The sequence below is a fragment of the Stegodyphus dumicola genome, chromosome 1, assembly GCF_044657685.1.
Source record: "Stegodyphus dumicola isolate Sdum_Otavi_A_Nest chromosome 1, ASM4465768v1".
Classification (NCBI taxonomy): domain Eukaryota; kingdom Metazoa; phylum Arthropoda; class Arachnida; order Araneae; family Eresidae; genus Stegodyphus; species Stegodyphus dumicola.
In genome coordinates this window covers 204,382,097-204,398,696 of record NC_140768.1, presented here as the reverse complement: position 1 = coordinate 204,398,696, position 16,600 = coordinate 204,382,097, and the positions used below count along the sequence as shown (strand labels likewise).

The following is a 16,600-nucleotide window of genomic DNA, read 5'->3' as shown; positions in this document are numbered from 1 at the left end:
GCGGTTGTGGTCGTTGGAATGAAAGGCCGACTGGGGCGTTATGGTCTTCAAAGAGTTAAACTTACAATATATTTTTGACAACAAAATCGAAACGGATTTTGGAATGATTGGCAGTTACGCTTTTACTTTCTAAATTAATAAATTAAGTATGTCTGGGTGGCGATTCTGAAAGTGCATATTTCTATATCTTAATGAGAAAAAACAATGTAAAAATTTAATATTTGTGAAGCAATAACATTAATATCCTGAATACTATGACAGAAAACGCGTTAGTAGGGGCCCATACGTTTTATTTATCATATAAAAGCATACAAGCAGATGCGATATACGCAGGCATTAAACTAAAAAGAACCGATTTCCACATTAGCATTTATGCAACCTTCATGATATTCGTCTTTTTTTATTTCATTTTTTAAAAATAAAAACCAGTTAAATGTTTTTGAGAAATTAATTCGCACAATACAGAGAGTAATATAAAATGCATATGTACAGGGTGATTATAATTAAAGTTTAAGTTTCAAACCGCTATAAAAAAAGAACCACTCATGAAAATGACGTCAAATTTGAAAGGAATGTTATTGAAGAAGGCGGAAAGCGTATGGCAGAAGAAAAAATTTAGTTTCAAAAGTTAGCAACAGATGGCGCTGCAAGCGAAAGAAGACGTAAATTAAAATGTTAGTTAAATTTCAGTGTTATAAAGCCACCAGGTACCAGGCTGTTCCTCATTTCGCGTCTCAGACGTTCGCCATGGGTGTTTCACTGCAGGACCGCGCTCTGCTGGTAAAGCTGTATTACAAGAATGATGATTGTCAAGAGTAGCTCTGCAAAAATTCAGAACACTGAAGGGTATAAAAGAAGGCGTTGGTCCAATGAGTGTCGTAGGTCTAAAGAAAATGATGCAAAAATTCGAAACGACAAGTTCGTTTGATGTGCAATCTGGTAGAGGGAGAAAACGAGTGCATTCGACGGTAGTTGAAGAAGTGGCCACAGCATTACAGGAGGGGTTGGCCGGTGGTGTGCAACCGTGCAGTGCACGAGGAATTGTCCGAACATTGGACAGGCCTATGAGCACAGTGCTGAAAATTGTACGAAACATTCTGCAATGCTATCCGTACAAAATTGGCCATGTGCAGGAGTTGCTTCCGTCTGACCTGACAGCTAGGGAGACGTTTGCGTTAGAATTCCTGGCTCGCATGGAAGTGGATAATGAATGGCCGTGGAAAATTTTGTGGACAGATGAAGCCCATTTCCATCTGACAGGATACGTGAATACCCAGAATTGTCGAATATGGGCAACAGAAAATCCACTGGCAACGCACCCCGTACCACTTCATCCTGAAAAGGTCACGGTATGGTGTGGCTTTACGGCATCATTCATCCTACAACCATATTTTTTCGAGCAAACGGGTGCTTCCGGTCCTGTTCCCGCAACCGTCACTGGTCAGAGGTATGCGTCTCTTTTGTGCAACCACGTGATTCCAGGTCTGCAACAGCATGGATGTGTGGATGAAATCATTTTTATGCAAGATGGCGCTCCTCCGCACATTGCACATCCCGTGAAACAGCTGCTGAGGCGCCATTTCCGAAATGCTCGAATTATCAACCGTCATTTCCCTACATCCTGGCCATCCCGATCGCCTGATCTTACTCCGTGTGATTTCTGGCTGTGGGAGTATCTGAAGGATGTTGTGTTCCGTGCTCCAATTGCAAATTTAGCGGAATTAAAGGCACGCATTTCGCAACACATTCTGAACATCACCCCGGAAACACTGCGATCCGTTGTGGAACATGCTGTTTGTCACTTTCAACTTGTTGCACACAACGGTGGACACCATATTGAACATGTTTTCCGCCAGTCTCGCGACAGTTCCGAACTTCTTTGATGAATGGTTCTTATGCGGTATGTCGCCGCAAAACTCTTGAAACCGATTTGTCCCTTTCGATGTGATATGTACAGTCATGCAAATAAAATTATTCAACAATTCTAATTTGTCAATGCGTTTTAATGTGTAACTTCCACCTTAGCCATTGTTTTACGAATCATTTCTCGTTTCTCGTCGTGATTCTGCCGCTTACAGCGCCATCTGTTGCTAACTTTTGAAACTAAATTTTTTCTTCGGCCATATGCTTTCCGCCTTTTCCAATAACATTCCTTTCAAATTTCACATCATTTTCATCAGTGGTTCTTTTTTTATAGCGTTTTGAAACTTAAACTTTAATTATAATCACCCTGTATATCATATTCGTTATTTGAATTTCATTCTTACTTTTTCATTACCTTTCAGACGATGTTGTGAAAGGTGTTGTTGGCGGCTCAGCTGAACTTCCATGTGATGTGGACCAGTCGAACTGTGGCAAGGTATATTTCATCACGTGGACCAAAAATGTGTCCAATGAATGGAAGAGACTCTACTTGTACAGTGATGCGGTTGAAAAGCCTCTGCAGGAGCTGGCTAATCCCGACCGGGCCGATTTCTTTTTAGGAGATACGACTGCTTCCCTCACAATATCACCTGTGCGCATAGAAGATGATGGTACTTATAAATGTGACGTTACCTATGTGCAGGGCAAATGCCCTTCTTTATCCTTTGCAACGCTTGTCACTTATGGTAAGTTGTTTTTCTTTAGCATTCTCACAGTATATTGAGTATAACATAGAAATCTTAAGAGCATTTTAATTAGTTAATTCTCAAGTCCAACGTTTCTTATCCAGTATTCATCCATATGTAACAATGTTCAGAAAAAACATAAAATAACTAAATGCACACCGAAAAAGGACGTATGGAAAACAAAACGTATTAAAAATTATACATTAATTTAAATGTGTAAATAACTGAAACTTTAAAGGGACACGTTAAACATTTATATTGTTAAAATGTATTCAAGCAAAACATCAAAAATCAAGTCCAGTCGGATGTGTGGTAAGCATTAATGTTACATTTATGACAAGCTTGCACGGCATAAGCAGAATGAGTTTAACTAAGAACTCTGTAGAATCTTTCTCACTTCTGCTGTAGAATAGAAGGCAAATGAGTAAAACTATGTATAGAGTTTTGCGACCAAAAATTTAAAATATTTCACACCTTTTCAAACATGTTCTATTGAATTTGAATTCTACTTTTACTTTGTTTATTACTTCAGAATCGCGTCCTCTTTCATAATAAATTAAGAACTTCTGACTGCTTTAACATATTGTACATTGAAAGTTAAAAATTTTCTTGCGACGTTCAGGCAGTCACTCCGCCTAAAATCTTTCAAGGTACAGAGTCTTTATATCTTTAGCCATAATAGCTAATCCGAACGAAACCTAAGAACCGTACGTAAAAGAGTAGTACGTTCGACCGTACTAATTTCTTATCTTGCTAAATATCTTTTTTATATATAACGGGAGAATAGTTGTAAATTTCTTTGTCTCGTTTGACAGGAACTCGTCTAGTATTTGGGCAGAAAAGATTGCTTTTTGCTTTTCGCAATATATAGATACTACGTTTCATACTCCAATATTTTGAAGCTCTTCGTTGATTATTTAAAATAAATAAGTACATCAGTGGCCTCCTGATTACAATTCTACCTAGAAAAATACTGCAGCGAATGTTTGTATTGATGGTAATCCTTATAAAATATTACAAGTATGTGGCATTTTCTTGACAATTTCGTAAAGCAATTAGCAAAGGCAATTATCCTTCTTTGCAGCAAAGTTTCGTCGACAGTTTTATTTGTGTCTTTTTTTTTTTTTTTTTTTTTTTTTTTTTTTTTTTTTTTTCCTATATTTTTAAAATTGGTTTCAAAGTTTGCTTGCGATATGGACATGTTCATGAATATGCAGTACCTTCTTGAGACTGACGGATTTTCAACTTTTCTGTTGTTATGTATGTTTCAGAATCTAATATATTGTAAATAAATATGCTGATAAGATATAGCAGAATATTGCAGAAAGCAAAAATGTTTTTGACGGTTAAGTGTCCATAAATTTCCCAGTGCTAAATTCACTGTTTATATTAACTGGTAATCAATACGGTCATAACTGGTCACCTATACGATCGTAAATGGTCGCATTAGACCACTTACGATCGAATGGGTAAATCGTGTTATAAATGTAGAGTTATCATTCACTGATATTTTATACAGCGGTAATGAATAACTTAATATCATAAATAAATTTACTGGAATTATAACTTAAATTAATAGGTTTACCCTGTAATGTTCTACTTATAATTAAATATCCCATATTTTTTCGCATTATATGATCCATATGAATCATATGATGTCAATGCATTTTTAGAAGATATTTTTGCATATTCGAATTTTTATTCGAATTATTAAGCGGTAAAGAGCGGTAAAGACGATGAACACTGGTAGTTTGGTCCGAGGTTCGAATTCTGCGAACGGGCTGGCTGCATAGGCGTTTTCGTGGTTTTCCCCATGTGTAACGTGTATACGAGTCAGTTCCTTAGAAAGTCCTCCGCGAAGGCATCCCTCCCTTTAGGCAGATAGCCCTTGTGTGCTTTGCCATAATTGAATAATCCAATCCAATTCAACATTTATTTAAACGCTTAAGTATGCGAAACTTAATTTATCAGATTAAAACAATAACGGACATCTACTTTTCCATCTGTATTATTTTTCTGAACTTGTTTATTGTTGTTTAACATAAAACCGAGGAAATTCTTTACGATTAATAAGTACTGAAGAAATTTTGCTACAAATATTTTTAATTTGCATGAGTACTTTCTAATAAGATTAATTATTAAATCATCTTTACTTAAAAATGTGAGTCTCTCTTTTTATTTCATTTTGTAAATTCAAGGAAACCTCTATTAATAACATTTCACTTTTAGTGTTTCGCAATTATAGTGTCATTTCCTGGAATGTAGAATAATATATGTTCTGGCTCAAAGTTCATTAAGATTAGACATTTTAGACATTTATTCAAACTTTTCAGTCTTTTGCATCCATTTTAAAGAAAGAGAAAAGAATTATGTGAATTAAGTCTGGCATATGATGTAAGTCTTTACCCGAATTTCTTGGAAAATGGATGACGGAAAAAAATAAAGAAAGAAATCGTATCACTGGAAACGGATTCAATAAATTTGAGAAGTCAAAAGAAATTTTACATAATTTTACCCGATACGTTTCTCATATCAGGAATACATTTATTTCTCGTATGATTATTCATACGAAGTTAAACGTCAAATCCAGTTAACAATTCGCTTGCTATGAATGGGATAAGTTAAAAAAATGGCGCTTTGGAAGCATTTTTCGTAGCGTATCTTTTCAAAATGCATTATTGGCTTCTTATCAGTTTATGCACGGAAACCAATCTCGGTTATTGGTAGATACCAAAACCGGAATTTCCTTTGTTATTAAGGATCAATACATTTTCTTCCTTCTACTGTGGGTTTCGTAAGCGGGAAAAGTCATCTCCTCTTTTCAATTGTAAACCTCTTCGAATATTTTTTTTTTTTTTTTTTTTTTTTGTCTTCGGTTCATCGTTTTCTCCACTGTATTAATTTTCAATAAATATTTCTGCATTTCAATGGATTTATGACAGTTTATCAGCTGTGGTCATAGAATGTAACGCCTTTCTTTCTGTTTTCTTTTTCTTACAGTATGGTTATCGAAGATCTGAGTCAGAGGGAGAAAACGTGAACTAAAGCGATGTTCAATTTCACAGTTCTTTTTTCATATGAGGGAAAAATGTATGGTTTGAGTTCATTTCTTTCTACTGGTTTCTAGCTATATGCTGTATCGTTAACGCCCGTTGTACGCGTACGTTTGTAAGACGAATTTGTGTTCTGTAGGGTTATTTGTTATGAAATAGCTTAAAATTAGGCACACACACACACACACACACACACACACACACACATATATATATATATATATATTTAAGATAAAAATATATGTAAATCAAAATTATAATTTAAACTAACGCCCTTTAATTCTTCCTCTCTGTTTTAAAAATCGTAATAACTTCTCCGGATTGCGTTATTTTTAGATCGTTCCATCTTGCATGGCCTTCGCAACGCTGATGGCGTAACTCTTGAGAACTGAAACTTATCTAAACTAAATCAAAACCTTCTGCTTGGCAAGCTTTCATATTGGATAACTACGCACTTCAACTTCTGTCTGTGAGCTGCTCGGACTTAATTTCGCTGTGTTCGATTCCTATCCCAACAGTTATCAAAAATGTATATGTTTATATATTGTTGAATAGGCATGAGTAGAGTGCCAAGTGATTGTGGCAGCAAACGTCAATTGGAAAATAAAAATGGAATTAAAACCGCCTCGACTGCCAAGTTTCATAGATATTACTATCTCAGCATATTAGCAAATTACGCAATCAGTTTTCTTCCTCTTCAACATGGATCTTCTTTCATTTTTTAAAACTACATATTTAAAAAGTTATAAATTATCGCGATACATTTGATTTGTGAGAAAGTAGAATAATTCTGCTTAAAACATACGTTTGTATCAGCTATTATTTTCTACTGAAGAGTTTGCTACACATTCTTATGAAGCACATTTTTCTCTCTAATCTTTAAAACAGATATTACTGTATGTTCCTTAACTTGTAAAGAGTATTTGGTTTTCACTTGCGAGATTTTACTGGAACGCACATTAAAAACCCCTTAAAATATCGATGAAGTTTACTGTCCTCAATTGGTTTGAATCTCATCAGCTGAAATTTGCATAATATTGTAAATTAATATTATGCTGTATTCACTGTTTTCATTACTCCTATTGGCTGAAATATAATATATTAAAATATTATGTCTTCTAAATAATTTTAATTGCACATATATTTCATCTTAAAAGGGTAGTAAAATGCATTCAAAACTTAATATTAAGCTCAACTAGAGCATTATAGCATTGACTATGCTGCTCTTCTGTCAGCAATAAGATTTCATTTACTATAAGTGATTATTAGAGTTTTGAAGTAGAATAACTTTATTTACCTTTTATTCAAATAAAAAACGCATAGCACCAGTGAAGGGAAGAGTTATTAAAAATTATAGTACGATTTTATGAAAAACGTAGGACAATATTCAAAGCATTCTTAACATTTGTTACACGATAGACGACAATCTAATTTTTGACTTAGCTTGGCGGAATTATTATGGGTAAGCAATATCAAGATAAGCAATCATTTTGTCACTTCAAGCAGATTGCTAGGTAAGGTTATGTCAATTTTAAATGCATGCTAAACAAGCATTACACATTCTAAATTCTAAAAGATCAACAGATTTTAACTTTCTGTTGATTAGTTATAAAGTCACTGTCGCCACTTAAAGCAATGAACAATGCTATTCGTTTCGGGGGGTTCAGCACATACGATACTATGAAATTTCGCATTAACAATACGTCGTTTAGCATTTATTAATAAGAAATTAGACTTCAAATCTATTCAACGATAATTTTATAGCAATATATCTAATTGTTTCAAATGTATTAAAGTATATCAATATTTTTAAAAAAAATTAAATTTTAAACTGCGAATTTTTAAATTTCGTTTACGGTTAAAATGGCCACCTGCATAATTATAGTTTAAAATGGTGTTAAATTAATACATTGCAGTAAAAATCATACTTTCAGATTTGCCTTTTGCCGTGTTTTTCCACGGCTAAAAAGCACGGTAACGTACAAATAAGAACGTTGTTTGTCTTGCTTGCCGTACAGAAAAAGAATTTCGCAGTCAAAGCATGATGCACGTATGCATTAAAAGAGCTGTATGCATTAACAAAGTTGTATGAAACTTGTGTCCGCTGTAGTTTTTAATTTCAGTTCCCCAATCAGTAAACTGCATGATGCAGTCCAGCAATTGTTTTAGAAATTAATTTGTATAAGATGTTTTTCCTTAAGTGATATCTAAAGTAAATCTAGCATAAAGGTATGATATTTGGTGGATTATATAGAATTTTACTTGAATTATTCATGGAAAATACTCTCTTTGAAAAGTAAGGCATTATTACCTAGTTTCCTGTAAAGTAACATTAATTTAAACGCATATGCCCAGTGCTTCTGAAATTCTTATAAACATTGAAAGGACATTTCTTTTGGTATCTATCATACAATGCCCTGTCATAATTTTACACAGTTTGAATTTTTTGAGAAAATGTTCTTTTATAGCTATGTTGATGAGGGACAAGAACGAACTCAAGAAAGTGAGAAAAGTGGAAAATAAGGGGTTAATACATTATATAGAAATATGCTTTTAATAGAAAAACCGATGATCGTTTGCTCAACAAACGGCATTCCGCCAAAGGATCAGAATTCGTTCTAATTTCGTTTTCTCATAACAAGAACTACTCTCTCTCTTGTATGATGCCATTACATACTTTTCTTTTACAGAGAGTACGCCAACTTCTTACAGTAGTCAAATTCAAACATTTTTATATTTACGTATTTTTTATCCAATGACAAGCCCTTGCCTATTCCGCATTAGCCAATCTTAAGGCCAGAAGTGGTGACCATTTTATTGTGGAATCAGCTAACAAGAAGCCACCTTTGCTCTTATGAAGGGACGGGCAGTTACAAATATACTTTCTCCGGGTTCAAACCCTGGCCCTTCGGTACCGCAGTAAGCTCCCTAACCACTAAAATTCTGGGCGAACAAATTCAAATATTGCATTTCTCGTGCTCGCAGTATGATTTTTAGACGAACAGCTTGAACAAAGGAGTATTAGATGCAGGTTTAATTGTATGATTATTTAAGCGAAATTTTCCAACGTAAGAAAAAAATCCCTCGCAATGAGTTTAAAATAATTTTTGTATTCACTTGTACAAAATATTTTACCGCAAATTTCAAGGCGTTTATTGTGCCTGAAATTCATTTCTGGACATTGAATAATATTTCATACTCCTTCGAAAGTTACGGATATAGCACTGAAATTTCAAAGTTCCTCAGATTGCTATGAATAAATATCATTTTCGTGATTGTAATTAAAAAATGGCTCTCTCTTACTCTCTACCTTGATTCCTTTTCTTTTAATACACATCCTTCCCATAATCGGATACATTAAAAGCTGGCAGAAATTTTCATGTGTAATGAATAAGACAACCCCCTACTGAACTAGCTTTGAAATATTTACAAATTTTTGTAGAAGATCAAAGGCCGTAAATTACGAATTTCCGTATTCTGTCGTTTCAATCGTAATGGACGTCATTTTGCATTCGTTACCTGTTTATAAATGAAACCTGCCTGATTAAAGATATAAAAGTTGTAATGGTTCAGAAAGACGGCTAAATTCCTGCATCAGATGCATCATTGGTCTGTTTCCAAATAGGTTAACAAACGACTGGATGTGCAAATTAATTCCACATGGTCGTTCTCCTTTTCCAAGCGAACGCGAGGAAGCGAAAGATAACCCAAATGGAACTTATCAGAAGTCCTTGTTCCTAGTCTTATCTCTCTCGCACACCATGAAGTGATCATTGTCATTCGAATACACACAACACCGAAACAAACTCTTTTGCCCTTTATGAGAATCGATATTTCTAATTTAGATCGTGGTGTGTGTATGTGCACCGGAGGATGTAGTCCAGCCCGCCTTTCTATCGTTTCTCTCTCCTCACCCCTTTCTGCGTCGCTCCATCTCTTCCCCAGATCAATTTCCAGGCTTTGGATGGCTGATAACTTTTCCAGCAATGAACGTTTGCACAAATTTGAACATAAAAGATCCTTCCAAAGACATCTATGTAATTAAAAATACCATTGATTATTGAAGATATCTTGCACCGAATTCAATTCTGCAAAGAAATGTAATTGAAACTTCGTTTTAGCGATTTGATAAAAGTTGAAATCTCTTTTCAAGCACGAAAGTTTGATTCAAATATTTCCTATCTAGAAATACAAACCTCATCATCTTTTAGAATGCAAGCAAATCTCATCTCACCTGATTCCATATGGCAGACGAAACATCTGATTACCATAGATACAAATATTTTGTATATTAATGTACCGGAAGAAAAACCACGTTTTGTGAATACTTAGGTGAATTTTGCAAAGCAAGATCTTTAATAAAATGCATTTTTTGCATTGAATCGTTTCATTTTCTATTAGTTTTGCTTTCGTAATATTTTGCAGAAAAATGATGAATATTTGTATATTATTCAAAGAGTCAAGACATCTGGATTTAAAATATTAAATCTGAGGTAAGTTTACAAATAAATTAGTTTCTGATGCATCTTCATTAGAAGAACTTATCGTAACGTAAAACGTATCGTAAGTAAGCAGTACACTTAAGCATACATTTCTAAGTTAAGAAAAAGAGTTTACACGGTGTAGAGACATTAGGATTTTTTTTTTTTTTTTGGAAGCATGAAAGATGAAAAAATGAGCAATACCTTTCCTGGGAATCGAACCATGGACCTCTGGAAAACGCGCCCAGCGTGCTGACCAGTACATTACGAAAGCATGCTAAGAAGGCTGGGGAAATATCTTATATACTCTCCCATTTAAAGGGCGACTGGGGTTTTTAGAGGCCCAATCACCAAATCCTGGGTGTGGAGAATCATCATCCACCACCCTTTCAGTTCAGGCGCCACTGTAGAGACATTATGATTTCTTTTGAAAGCATCAAAGATGAAAAAATGAGCAATGTCTTCGCCGGGAATCAAACCACGGACCTCTGGAATACGCTCCCAGCGTGCTGACCACTACACTACGAAGGCATGCTAAGAAGGCGGGAGAAATACCTTATAACGGTTTACTTAATTTTTTTTATTTTAAGACCACTTAAGAACACATAAAACTATTTTTTTTATTTTTTTTAATGTTAGCAATATATTGTAATTTGTATTTAAATTTATAGACAGCAAGAAATCATTATAAAGAAATGCTTTTTAATCTCGAAAGTTTTAACTTTTATTTTGCTTTCAAAAGAATTAACTAAAAACTGGTAAGTTATAAAATTATAAGAATCATTATCTTGTAATGCAAAACAGTTGTTATATTTATTTCGAATCTACTTAATGATTTAAAAAATGTTATGTCTAATTTAAAACCAGTTGAGATATTATACCTTTTGTTTTTCTAAATGATAAACATTCTTTTAAATATAAATTTTTAAATTTTAATATTTCTTTAAAACTCTTTCTTTAAATTTTCATTAAATTGGAATAATGTTTTCCAAAACGGATTGCTAAATTCATTTAAAATATATTCAGAAGGGATTTCTTCGTGACATACATATGTACGTATGTGCATATCTGGCATAGTTGAGTAGCCGCAGAACTCAAAAATGAGTAACCGCAGAACGTTGAAATTTTATATATCGGGTCTGCTATAACTTGTAGCAGTGCGCTTTCTTTTTTCGTTGCAATCGGCCGCACCAAAATGTATGCATATATATATATATTTCCACTCTGTTACCCGGTTCAGTGAGTTCTGTAATTTAATTCTTATATGATGGTTAATTGTGCATTTTTTGCTTTAAAAGTCATTGAATTAAGATTTTTTTATGCTCCGAATGCGGCTTTTACGCGCGCCGTTAATCTGCATGTAATTAGTTGTAGAATTATCAATAATTTTAAAGTTGCTCTAGTGCAAACGAGACCAACATTTGTTTACATTTGAAACTCTTAGTATAATAGTGAATTAGTCAGTTGGTGCCCAACTTCAGCGTATTTTTTGTCCAGTGGGACCGAAAATATACTCTCAATTTTGTGCACCTAAAATTTTATCTTTCTGTCCGTTGATCGAATTACTTGTTTTGGCAGAGAAACTTGAATTTTAATTGTAAGACATTTTTTAAACTGTTTATAAGTGATTTAGTTTTTTTCTGTATTTTGTAAATTTTAATAAAGATCTTTTGCGATTTTATGGATTTTTACCTTGTCTAGAATGAGAATCAAACTGATTGAATGAGAAATATATCTCTAATCAAATTCCAGGAAATAACTTTAAATTAAGTGCAGAAGGAAATATGTGTAATTTAAATAAGGCGTACAGGGAAGCCATGTGGTTTCTACACCAGATATTGTTTATTAAGCATTAGAATATGAAACCTTAACGTTTAAATAATGTTACCATGGCCTTTAAAGGTAATTCACGTATATCTTCGGAAATTTTGAATAAAAAATTGTAATTTTTTGCAGGTATGCTTAGAAATACTTTAAGATGATGGTAAAAATTTTATAGATTATAATTCAAAATGTTTTTGAAAAATTTATAAAAAAATTTAAAAAAAGGAATTTTAAAATTAAATCATTAAAAATGGGTGAATTGTATTTGGAATGAACCTAAATTTCGAAATGTGAAAGGAAAAATCAAATAAGCTTAATGACAAAAGCGAGATTAATAAATATATATACCAAACTAAATTAACATTGAGGAGCTAAAATTTTGAGAGCTAATTTTTTAAAAACTATTCGGGCGATTTTTACAAAACTTGGTAGTTTGGCTTAATTTGAGCCGTAGAATTGAAATATGGAAAACAATTGGTATGTTATTTCAGAGAAAGTCCGATTTTGTGTCCAAATATCAATATTAGAACGATGCTATATATAAATCTAATACATATCCTAAGTCTCGCTTTCAAGACGTGAAAAACGTAAGTTGAATTTCGTGAATTGGCCCAGTAGAACGGGAGATATAGGAACTGTCACATTTCTTTTTTTTTTCCTGCAGTGTACATCTCATGCAATAAAATAAAAGTAAGATATGATTAAAGATAAAAAATAGTAGAAAAGCAAACATTTTAGTAATTCCTAGCATATGTTTACTAGCATTTTAGTAAGGCAAAATTCGAAATTATTACGACGTGATTTCTGATACAAATTACTTTAAAGATAAATTAAATCTAGAATTTAAATGTGCCTAACTCATCAGAGTAGCAGAATTATTCATTTTATATGAACGAAATGTAAGAAATCGTGTTTCCGTATGACAGAAATGATGGAGTCGGAAAAAAGTAAAATCGAATAGTAAAAGTCGGAGATCGCTAATGTTACCTATTTAGCATACATAGTCCATAATCACAATAGCTTTGAATTTTTTTGTGTCCATACATATCTCACAGAACTCAAACTCCCAATGCATAGCCCATTTTTATATCATCTAGCCGTTGATAATTCTAGCAAGAGCATAGCCAGGATCTTTAAGACCCACAGAGAGAAACTTTATAATAATATTATGGCAGATACTCAAATGGCGTAGATAACTCACGGATTCGCATTTTGCTTAAGCATATTTGTAAAGCCATAATAATAACTTACGGTGCAGGACACGTGAGAAAACAGCAATGCCTTCGACCACACTAGCAAGTGAAAAACTCGAGCCCCGAGTTCGTAAACGTATTATACTTTTATATTCTTAGTAATAAAGACATATTTTAGGAGTTCTCTCTAAGTAATAAAGCTTCACAATGTCACCATTCAGCCCCATAGCAAGTAGGAAATGCAAATTTCTAACAATTTTTTAAATTAATTGAAGGTTATACATTAGTTTTCAGTATGCAAAATGTTGTTTGTAAATCATTAAATTTGTGGTGGAGCATAATTTAATGTTTTATATAACTATTAAAATTTTCTAATTGGCAACATGATTTAATGTTTTTGCATAATTATTAAGATTCGCTGTGTGGCAACAACGAGTTGAGTTCAAAAACTTGCTACTCTGAGTGTTCCTTGATAAGCCTCATTTCTTAAAAAGCTTGTTATCCTAGTTTTATATCCAGAATAAGATATATATAACAAATAAGTATGGAAGTTACATAAAAATAAAGACGCTGTTCTTTTAAAGACTAAAATAAGAATTTATTTAAATTATGAAAAGCTCTGGATGTTTCGTTTCGATTTTGAGCTTTCATTAATACCTACAAATTAAACGTATCTTATAAAAACCTTATTTAAAATATTGAAAGGAATAAAGTCATATTAAGTCTTTCCTAATAAAGACTTAGTTAGCTAGAGCCATTAATAAGAAATTAGTCCCACAAGAATTCTATTAATATTCATATTATAATTCCGTAACATTTTGAAATTACGAAAATTCATATAAACTGATTTTTTTAAAATTAGAAATTTAAAAAATCTAAATAATTTATTTGTTCTTAACTAAACCTTCCAAGGAATAATTTGTATTTTAAAAATAAATGTTACCTTTAAATTGTTGTTATAGCGTCATATAAGTGCACATGGGAACAGTGATTTTGCTAAGAAAATACATCTTTCACAAAATATTTATAATAAAAATATATTCTGCGTTATTCCTTTATCATCAGAAAGGATTTACATACGGTAAATTGCTATCTTAATTAAAAGTTACGGTACGTTTTAAAATGAATCATTGCAAAATTAAGTAAATCATAATTTAATTTAACTGTAATCTGGTCTTGTCCTAGCTTAATTTTATAAAAGTGTGGCGTAAACTAACTCATGATTAATTAATTTACATCCTAAGGAAATCTTAAAATTTTGAGCAAGAATACTAATTGCTTATTATCCTACTCTTCGCTGCAATAAGACTCTTGTTGCTGAATGTAATAGAATAGTTAATGTAATAGAATAGTTAACTAAAACAAGTTTCACTTAAAAAGAAAAACAGCTTGCAGAAATTTACTTTAGAATAGTATTTTTAATTTTCAATGAACGTTGCGTGTAAATCTGCGTTCGCTTATTAAAATAAAAGTCTGAAGAAAATATAATGAAAAACTAAAAAATTTTCAAATAGCATAGAGTACAATACAGAGTAACTGCACTGTGTCTCGTTCGTCGCACTTTTCGTTTTCTTCCTAAAGTACTGAAATATGATTTGATTGTTATATTGACATTAACTGCGTTGTTTGGATTTAATTCTGATCATTGTCATCCTTAAATATTAATAATCATCTGTCGCCGATGATTTTGAGAGTTTAGAAAGATGGAAAATACTTTTTCACAAAGTATATTATTACTATTGTTAGTTAAATCTTAATTTCCCCAAAAAATATGTTCATCTAAAGATACAGGATTTATTCTCAGATAATCAGCGAGATATCACCTATTTATTCAGTATAAGGTTTCGTTTGGCTTGATCTGTTAGATTATGGCAAAGCACACGAGGGCTATCTGCCTAAAAGAAGAGATGCCTTCGTGGAAGATTTCTTCTAAGGGAAACTGTCTCGTACCCGCGTTACTCATGGAGAAAACGACGGAAACGCCCATTTAGCTAGTTTGTTTATCTGAAATTAAACAACTTGGGTTCAACGACTTTATCACTCGGTCTCTGGGTCGTTGGTGGGCCTTTAGTTAGAACAAGGCATGCATAGATTAATACACACAACTTTTGCCTGGTCAACACTTGTACTCCTAAAAAGAAAGGTTAAAAAAGTAAAAACAAAAATCTGAAAGATTTCAAATTTTATATTACGCCTAAAGGGTTTTTTTTTTCATTTACACACGCATGCATGTTTCGAGAGCATTTAGGTTAACACACCTTTAGGCTAAAATATTTAAAAAACAGCATATCTTTAGAATTTCCTATAGATAGTCTCACGCGCTGGAGATAAAAATGTTTTATTCCGCAGAGTGTTACCACTGCTCACTTTAAAATTGTCGAGGTTTTTAATCAAAAATTCGTTAAAGGTTTACAAAATATGAAATAGCTGATGAAGCAAATTCGAAGTTCAAATTTAAAGCTTCCAGGTGCCTATATTCGGGTCGAGGACTACGTTATTCAAAATTTTATGGCTCTAGGTACCGCTATTTGTTCACAGAGCGAGAAACATACATACATTCATGCAGATTCTTCATTAATTAATTTCTCTACATATAATACAGGACGATAGTATTTGGTTGCAACAATTTGAAAAGTGAATCAACGCTTTTAGTGTTTCGACGCAAAATGCCTTTCCGAAACCAATAGAACTTCTCGGCTAAAAATAAATCAACAACCTGAAAATGTTGATATGTTTGAATTTATTATCATATCACTGTTAGGCAATCTGCCTTGGCAATGTGCAATATCAGAATTGAATGCTGTAAAACAAGACTAACTGGATTGACTAACTATAACGGATCGAGCGATATGAGACAGCAAGCTTGCGCTTTCTGCAATAAAGAATGCGTTACAAACACCCACTAATGTTTAACATTTTTGCTCGTCATTTGGTTAATCTTCTGGTCTGAGCGAATATATGTGATAAAAATAAAAGGAAAGACAGGCTAATGCGTAATTTAAATTTAACTGCTAATTAAAACTTTCAATAATTTCTCAATGTAACTAAAACCGTATATCCCAAACACAGACATAGCTTTTACAAGTTTTTTGGAGTAAAATATGAAAGCTATAATTGTGCTTGATTAAGTGAGAAGTAATTCTTGAAATTTACGATTTACAGTAGATGGAAAACCAAAATAATGTATATGTTTGAATGTAAATTCCTTTGCTGAATTATTTAGTCACAACTTTATTACTGTACCCATCTTTGTAAGTCAGTGAACAGTTAGCTAAAATTATATATACCTGTTAATCAACTTATCAAATAATGTTTCTCTTTCTGGTTGATATTTTATCCCAAATTTCTCGTTATTATAAAACTGATGCTGAGACGCAGTGGCCAGCGTATCACGCAGCAGCGCAACAGGTCCGGCGTTGGGCACCCCGGGCTGGGCAAGT

At 33.0% G+C, this 16,600-nt stretch overlaps 1 protein-coding gene across 1 annotated transcript in view; it reads left to right on the top strand.

Moving 5' to 3' along the window:
- Positions 1–2,281: 2,281 nt before the first annotated feature.
- LOC118199035 (hemicentin-2-like) overlaps positions 2,282–16,600 on the top strand; it is a gene marked incomplete at its 5' end in the record, with an annotated part of 837,377 nt that continues 823,058 nt past the window's right edge. The window contains one exon of the mRNA XM_085806510.1: positions 2,282–2,609. Coding sequence (XP_085662636.1) covers positions 2,282–2,609 — 328 coding nt within the window. The remainder of the gene's footprint in view (positions 2,610–16,600) is intronic.